The 8,815-nt window shown below is 44.2% G+C and overlaps 1 protein-coding gene across 1 annotated transcript; it reads right to left on the bottom strand.

Annotated features, from left to right (window-relative positions):
• Window positions 1–3,235: 3,235 nt before the first annotated feature.
• On the bottom strand, window positions 3,236–7,745 carry LOC109786310 (protein transport protein SEC23 A). Its single transcript, XM_020344891.4, has 5 exons — window positions 7,228–7,745; window positions 5,193–7,013; window positions 4,272–4,388; window positions 3,935–4,006; window positions 3,236–3,769 (listed from the first exon to the last, which is right to left on the bottom strand). Exons 1-5 carry the CDS (start codon window positions 7,618–7,620, stop codon window positions 3,632–3,634), a joined length of 2,541 nt encoding a protein of 846 aa, XP_020200480.1. The 5' UTR covers window positions 7,621–7,745; the 3' UTR covers window positions 3,236–3,631.
• Between the last annotated feature and the right edge of the window lie 1,070 nt (window positions 7,746–8,815).

Raw genomic sequence — 8,815 nt, 5'->3', positions numbered from 1 at the left:
GTGAATGCTATGAACAACCAAGCCGAAGGTTAGCGCATCGAAATCTTCGATTCAACTATTATCCATATTCTTCAACTACATCATTGAGACCTATGACATGGTATTCATCCTCAAGTATGATTGGTTACCCTCCATGGACTTGTTTCGATCCATGGATGCAATATAATTTCTTACATCATCCAAGGGTATTACCACATCATCATGCATTTGATTAGCTGTATTTTGTTGCAAATAGCCGATATAGAATGATCGCCCTAAGCATAAACATGGCCGATATATAATTATCGCCCTAAGCATATAGATGGACGATAGAGTGTTGACATCGTCCTTAGAACCAGCATGGTAGAAGTTATTTTTCGGCACGCTAGCTTTGCGAAAAAATAGGGGGGATGTGTTGACGCTCAAAAGTGGCACAATCATAAAGAATAGCTTTAAGTTATATCAAGACTAATTCAAACTTATGATTGGAGGTCACCTCTGGATGGCTCTCTTTAAGAAGATCGAGATGGATATGAACATGGTCTAAAACGGAGCTCTTATATAATAGTTATGACAAGTTCAGAGATGCTCATGTTGACACCAGATTAAAGAATGGCATGAAACTTAATTAAGATAGCCTCTGATGGAAAACGTTCAACACGAAAGTTGTTCGTCTCATCGAAACGGTCAAATTTGCTTTTGGGCTCATCTTCATCTGAGATCGTTTGTAGCCTGTGGGATCTAAAAATTGAACTGATGTTTCCGACTTACCTAAATCCGAGTTCGTTAATTTTGGAAAGATTTGGACGTGATTTGGACATGATTTGGAGTCCTTTTCTTGTACGGGAAGTCCATCCGCCTCTTATATACCTAAGGGGTGACGGCCAATTTAACAACACACAATCGATTAAATCCATGTACCACTTTTACCTTTACTTTTATCTCTCTCCCTTGTTCTTCTTCTTCCTCATTCTTCGTTTGTTCTTCTTGTTGCGGGGCGGCGAACCTCGAGGCCCTAGGGGCGATCAGGTCGACGTAGGGCAGCCCATAGCCGCCGCGCGCCCTGACAGGGTCCCTCCCGGGTGTGTGGGGTTTCGGGTCCTCAAAAGCACCCGCCGGATTGCCTGCGTACCGCGCTTCCGGCCGGGTCTCATTTGACGTGAGCTGCGGTGCATCACCTCGGAGTTGGAGGTACACGGTGACGTGTTCGTGTGCGAACAAAAGCCAGGGGAAAATATAAGGAAGCCCCTACTGAGGTCAATATCATGAAAGAACATACTGGTGCTTTTCTACAAGCACAAGCTGACACTAAGGTGCAAAATGAAGAGATAATGGAATTGCAGAGTCAACTATCTGCTCAGAAGGTAGAAGCTAGTTGACTTGCATATGAGGCTGCAAAGGAGAAGACCGTGGCTAAGATGGCAGAGGAAAGAACCAAACTGTTTGACAAGTTCACAGAGATGTTGAATGCTGAGACTACACGACTTAACCATGGGCAAAGGAAATGCATATGAAGGCTGTCACGAGATTCGGGGATCAACTCTTCAGGGAGGAATAGAAGGTATGTAGTTCAATTTCTTCGGGTCCCTTTGTTTGTCTCCCTTCACTACACACATATGAATATTTGTTTTCCTGCAGTTTAGTTCATAGGAATTGCTTATGTGAGTTGGTACTTTCGGGTCAATCCACTCCATACATGGCTGAAATAAATTCGTTGGATCAATATATCAAGCAAATAAAACATGTTGGTCCTTTGAGCATGATTTTTCTCTGTTCTCCTCCTTGATTCATGTCATATTCTTTATTAGTAGATTCCAATTTCAAAAGAACCACACTAATCAATGGCTATTGCCTTTGAGCATGATCTTCCCTCTGCCATTCTATTGTTAGTATTCCATTTCTTGCTTTCTACTTAATCACTAGTTTTTACTTCTACAATCTTCTTTTTGTGAATGTTGTAACTGAGAATACTGACAAATTCAACGTTGCAAATGAAACTTCAGTTGTCGATGTTTCATCTCATGTTCAAGTCAAATAATTTCATGGTATACATGTATGAAAGCTAGCATCTTTACTCCACTAATAGTCGATAGGCCCATTTTCTGAGTTCGCCCAGGGCCCCCTAGAAGAACAGGACCGGCCTTGCCTGCTTGTTATTGTAGACTAAATCAGTGTCTTGCTTCTTATGTAGATGTTGTACAGATATGTGCATCAAAAGAGGGGTTCATGTGCAAGGAAGCATTGAAGATGTGAGACAATCTTTTTTTGGAATGAGAAGGTTCAGAGGATACACCAACAAATCCAGTTTGAACTTGTAAATTTGATATGAGTGTTTACAAATCTTCCCTTTACGAGTATTTGGAAACCTTTACATTATTTTATTACTGTGGAATTTTTTAGTATCATGGACAAGACATACTTGCTACTGTTTGGTTATCAACATTGTTGATTTTTGTATGAAAATCAAGTTTTTCGATAACTTTCAATATGCAAGCTTGTTGATATCGTTGATTCAAATGGTTGCTGGTATTGTTTAAATGTAGTGGAGGTTTCATGTGTTGGAAAGTATGTGAGAGAGAAAAAGTAAGATGATGACATCATATAGAGTAGCTTTCATTGGATGATTATGGCACACACGAGTAGCTTCATTGAAATTTATCTATGTGGATGGCCCGGGCAGCATACATGCCCTAAGACCCCCGCCCATGTACTGCTGGGCCATGGCATCTGTGAGACTAAAAAGGCTCCTGGGCCCGTGTGCCAGCTGTGACTAACGAATACCTACCTATTCATAAATGACTGCAAAATGGCTTATACACGTGCACATACTTCTGTGGCATTGATCCCCATGGAGACCAGCGACCAGTGTCAGCTGCGCGTGAAATCACTAATTCATTTTTCACGATATCACTTACAACCACAAATCAAGAACAAATGTATGCTGTAAACACTAAGGCCGCGCTTGGATGCGGTGTAATCAAATACAGACGTATTTAGTTTACACGTATATCTTACCGGCCACTAGTAGAGTTCCAGCCGGAATCAAAACGATGAGCGGAGATCTGTATCTTTTCTACAAGTGTATTTGAGACGAAACAACATTCCAAACAAAGCCTAAGCAACACTGTTGAAATGTAGTACTCCCTCCGTTCCAAAATAGATGACTCAACTTTGTACTAACTTTAGTACAAAGTTAGTATAAAGTTGGTCCGTCTATTTTAGAACGGAGGGAGTATCTCTGATTGTATAAATGGACTTTCTCAAAACAAAACAAAAAAGTTGTACAAATGGAGAATTGAGATTCGCCTCGAGGAGTAAAAGGAATCAAATGAATGGCCAGGACAGACTCCTATTATGTGACATACAACAAACTCTTCAAAGGCAGGAGAACACAAGCGATGCTCTAATTGTCTAAAATTTTGCGCGCCTGTGTGGCAAGAGATAATGCATTTACGCGACCACATCAGAGAAAATAATCAGGCAAAATTATACAGCTTCACTTCACACAAATTGCCGCTTCATCAACCCAAACAAGTGTTTGGGCCTTAGGCGTTACCTCGCAAAGTTTTCAGATTTCGTTTGGCAACTCTGTTTGAAACCAAACCTCGGCTATCCACAATCGTTTCTGATTGCACTCATCCAATTATTTGCATTAGCTTGGTTCCGGCGGGACCAATTTGAGGCTGCGCATCCACTCGCAAAAGCTAGGGTCATCAAAGTGGATGAAGCTGCTCTTTAGCCTGGCCCTCAGTTCAGGAGCAAGGGTCCGTAGCTGAGGAAATCTCGACTCCTGAAACGTGCAAATGTGCTCATGTTAACAATTACAGCCTTGCTCACGATTTTGTTTATCAGTGACCATGAATCTAGCTGCCATAAGAACCATCAGCGAAATAACCTAGCAGGGATGAATGCAGGCCAACCAGAATGTCACTGCTAAGGTTAAGAGAATCATTACCTGCTCATAAGTAGGGTCCTTGTGAGCTGGGATCAGGCGTGAGACAAAGTATCTAGCCTGAGAGCTCCCTTCCTGCACCAGAACACCAACGGGAAAAAAAAGATAGTGAGCAAAACAAAGCATTTACCTTGTGCAAGTCGTGTTTCATGATAGTTGCACAGTTAATGAATTTGGAAGTATTGTCAGACTGATTTGAAATCTAACAACACATGGGCTATATAAGATATGATACTATGATGATAGCAAAGGCATGAGCACAAAAGTTGATAAGATAAAAGGAAGGAAAGCAGTTTAAATTTTGGAAATCAAAGTCAAGGTTGGGAACAGGGAAACTGACTCTGAATGAAAGTATCCTGGGAGCTGGAAAACGGAGTTCACTTAGCTCTTCTGCCAGCGTACGACATGCTGCCAAAGCTGCTTGAGTTTGTCCTTCTTGGGTTGCTAGTTCAGCACCCTGAAGACACACAGTAAGAAAGTGCAACTCAGGAAATATTACTCTTTGCTAGCATTATGATGAATAACCAAAATAGCCATTGCATAATGATAATTCAACATCATTAATACGTTAAGTAAATCAGCAAAATATGACATCTTCCTGCAGCCCTAGTATATCAAGTACTACCTCTGTACCAAAATATAAGACGTTTTTGTAGGTTAAACTAGCTTACAAACACGTCTTATAGTTTTCATACAGAGGGAGTATTAGCATCATTTACACACATACATTCATGAGATCTCTATATTCGTTCTAACCACCAACTGGCCTCTATTGAAAATTTAATAGTTCCAACGAATTCACCTTTCAAACTCCATTCACTCTATTTCTTGCAAAATCTTATGATTATTACATAAACTCACAATCCTGGTAACAAGTTAGTTTTTGCAAACATGATACTGCTAAAATCCCATGCTTCATTTCTTTCCTTGCAAAAAGAAAGTCACGTTCTATTCAAATATCCCTCTGTTCCATAATGTAGTGCGTATAATTTTTGGAAATGTCAAACCTCACACAATTTGACCAGTAGCAATCAAGAACAAAGTCATGTTCAACAGCTACAATTCCGAAGCCAAAACATTTAATCCAAAAGACAACACCAGTGAAAAAAATATTGTGTCAAGAATGTTGAAAACAAAGGTGAATGGAGTAAGTTTAATATGCAGCTACAGCACTGAGATAATGTGGTAAAGAGACAGACCATACAGGTGACTCCCTTATTGGGAGTGGGGAGGGAGAGAGAGAAGATAGGAGGTGACTTACCAACCAGATGAAAATATCTGTTCCATGATCCAGTACCACTGCACAATTAGATTGCATGGTCAGATCATATGCTGGCAGCTCCTCAAATGTGCCACCTTCTCGATGCATTATACAACGAGGTGCAAGCATACGGAGCGAGAGGTCAAATGATGCATTCAAGAACAAACTCCTCAGAACTGATCTTTCATCTTCATGTCCTATTATGCTACCTAAGAGTGGCCCCCTTCTCAAATGAAACAAACACTCAGGGAGTGATGACAGCTCTTTTGGGAACCGATAAAGCTTTGATTTTGGAACCTGGGTACCAAATTTGAGAGCTATGTCCTTAATTCTTTCGTCAATTGTGAGCCTCATGTCAAGAGAATCGGAGGCAGTCCTGGCGCGCAAGACAGTTCTCTTACCAATGATTACTGAAGCTACATCTTCTTGCACACTTGAAAGATATGCAGACAAACCATCAACCGTTTGCAGCCTGCTAGTGATCACCCTTGTGCTTTCTGTTTGATACATATTAGAGTAACGGACTGCAAACTGGAAGTAAATGAAATCATTCCTGATATCTGCCTTTGTCTCCAAAGACACGGAAAAACTCTGTGTCCCCTCAACACTATGCATCTGGATACAAAATGAAGTGTCATGCTTGAATGTTTCATGAGAATCAGGAGAAGCCTCTTCACCAGGGCCAATTACTTGAGTGACAAGCATGCCATCTGAACATCTAATCTCAAATAAGCCATGAGAGCCAGCTGCTTTAGTTGACGCCCTCTGCAAGTTGACCCCAAAGGCCTCTCCAAAATCATCATGAAGTAAAAGCACACCACCAGAACACTTCGCCAGTGGCTGTAGGACAGGAACCCTCACAGGGCATGTTCCAGCACAAAGAATGTCAACGATGGTACTGTGTCTCCGTGCTTCATGACCAAGACTCTCCATGTACTTCATAGCTGTCTTCTCCAGGTAAGCATAGTTTGGGTGTTGAACAGAATGAGGTGTTGATCCTGGTCCAAACGTGTTGGGGCCACCAGCACACACCAAGATCCTGCAGTTGCCTCCTGATCTCTTGATGATTCCACGAGACAACTCCGCTGACGGCCCTTGAATAATACCAAGGGCAACCTCCACCGCTGCACCAAGGCATCGGTCCCTCGATACTTCCGCCACACCAAACTGATAGGGTCTCAGGGATGAGAATATTGTGTGTGCAACAGGCAGCGAAGCATGTATAGGAGACAAATACACCCCTGTCCCGTAGATTAGCACCTTCAATGACTCTTGGGCAAGCGACTTACTACCGGGTAGCACATCCGCTGACACCGCCGCCCCTTCCGAAAAATCATACACAGAGACAGTTCTACCATAGGAGATGATTCCAATCCTTGCTGTAGGAGGGAGCGAATCCACAAATGCATGCAAGGAGCCCTGTAGATGCTGCAGGTGCGCCTCATCAAGACACTCATCTATGAGAATAAAAATGGGACCAGAGACCCTCAAGACAGGCACCGGGATCAAGCCTGGCCGCCTATTCCCTGGATGCACATAATCGACAGTCGAGGACACGAGCTCTGGCCACTGAACCAGGTCCTGCTTGCTGGAGACCACAAATTCCCCCTCACTGCTGTTCAGCTTTTTGCAAATGACACACTGCCATTGCCCAGAGCCAATCAACACATCACAGTACAAATTCACATAAGCCCCACAGTTCAGGCACCGGCGGGGATCACGCTCCAAGGCTTCGGGACCTGGTGATACCTCCCTCCCTGGTGAAACAAGAGCTCCGAACCCCAAGCTAGGGGCATTCAGCAGTTTCTTCTGCTTCAGGACCTACAAGTGAAAAACACCAACTAAATGACAAGCTGGAGAATTTGCACATGCCTATGCACTAAACACGATTCGCATCTAAAAACCAAGCGTAATTCACAACTCGACTAGTAGTGTAATCGTGTAAGATCCAAATGGTAATGTACTTATGCGCATGCATAATTGAGTTATAGGAGATGTGCGGACATTACTGCGGTAAGGAAAGAGCGACGCGTACCTTGCGGGCAGAGAAGAGGACGTATGGGGAGTCGATGCTGGAGTCCTCCAGAGACGGCGCCACGGAGGGCGCGTGGCTGTGAGGGGTGGCCGCGCCGTTCATGGTGTGCGGCGCGGAGGATGTGGGGAGGGAGACGGAGGACGATGAGGAGGCGGTGCGGGAGGCGAAGGGTACCGCCTGAGGGGAGATCGGGGTAGTGCGGAATGGCACGGCGGCGGGACGCAGCGGCGAGGAGAAGACGGGCGGGCCCGGTGGTGTGCTGAAGTGCGCGGGGCTGGGGACGGTGGGGCTGCCCCGCAAGGACGTCGAGGAGAGAGCGCTCGGAGGGGTGAAGATCGCCGGGAACGGAGGAGATGCGTGCGCCGCCTGAGGCTGCGGCGGCGTGTCCTCCATGCTGCCGGCCTTATTGGGGATCGGAGGGGAGCAGCGAAAGGGAAACGCGGATCTAAACTGGGAGAAATACTGAGAAGTACGGCAGCACACACTAATCTGTGTGTTTATCGGGGTTGTGCCCAACAGTTTTTTTGTCGATGTCATATTGGCCGGATCGCGGCTTCCTATTGGCTGGTGCCCTTCCACAATGGCAACTCCTTTGGGGAACATGGGTCATCTCCAACGTAAAGTAGGCCACCGGTAGGGAATCAGAATAAGATGTATTGGATGTCCTCATGGAAAATGTGCGTACGCAAAAATTAAAGAGGAATGGGGTTCCGTGATATTCATTCTTTCAACCTGGCATTGCTCGCCAAACAGGCGTGGCGTCTTTTGGATAATCCTGATTCCTTGTGTGCCTCTATCCTAAGGACTAAGTACTACCCCAATGATGATTTGCTGAACTCCAAGCTAAGGAAGGGGTCATCTTTTACTTGGAAAAGCATTATGGCAGGCACAAATTCCTTGAAACGTGGTTATATTTGGCGAGTGGGGAATGGACAAAACATCAATATTTGGAAAGACGCCTGGATCCCAAGTTGTGCCAATAGGGAAGTTGTAACGCCTAAGGCAGGACAACTGTTAACTAAGGTAGGTGACCTAATTGATCATGTTTCCAATAACTGGGATGAAGATTTGATTAGACAAACTATGTGGCCCATCGATGTACAATTGATTCTTTCAATTCCACTCTCGCAACATGATATGCCAGATTTCATTGCTTGGAGTTATACCAAAAATGGTATGTTCTCGGTTCGTCAGCTTACTCTGTCGAGTGGGATCATCAGTATGACAGCAAATGAAGACACTCTAATGGAATGGGGCGAACCACAGTTAATCCCATTTGGAGTAAGATATGGAAGTTAGCTTGTCCGGCAAAAGTTAAAAAAATTATATGGCGTACGCTTCATGGTACACTCCCATGCCGGGTTACACTCGCTAACAAACATACGAAGGTCTCGCCCATTTGCCCTACTTGCTCTGAGGGTTTAGAAGATACAAAGCATATGCTCTTTCGGTGCAGTAAAGCAAAGGAGGTTTGGAAAATGCTGGGGTTGGATGACATTATTGATAAAGCTTGCGAAGTTGACCGTGCTGGTGAGGCAGCGTTGGAATATCTACTACTTCTTCCAGACCAAGAATTGTGGTTGATGGG

This window comes from Aegilops tauschii, chromosome 3 (genome assembly GCF_002575655.3).
Source record: "Aegilops tauschii subsp. strangulata cultivar AL8/78 chromosome 3, Aet v6.0, whole genome shotgun sequence".
Taxonomy (NCBI): Eukaryota; Viridiplantae; Streptophyta; class Magnoliopsida; order Poales; family Poaceae; genus Aegilops; species Aegilops tauschii.
This window is presented reverse-complemented; position numbering and strand designations above follow the sequence as displayed.

What these genes read in the sequence shown, in the direction of transcription:
- LOC109786310 (XM_020344891.4), bottom strand. Translation starts at nt 7,620, where the DNA reads ATGGAGGACACGCCGCCGCAGCCTCAGGCGGCGCACGCATCTCCTCCG. An exon ending in CAGATATTTTCATCTGGTTG is followed by an intron (nt 4,389 to 5,192) that starts GTAAGTCACCTC and finishes GTGTGTCTTCAG; the next exon opens with GGTGCTGAACTAGCAACCCA. An exon ending in AGGACCCTACTTATGAGCAG is followed by an intron (nt 3,770 to 3,934) that starts GTAATGATTCTC and finishes TGCACGTTTCAG; the next exon opens with GAGTCGAGATTTCCTCAGCT.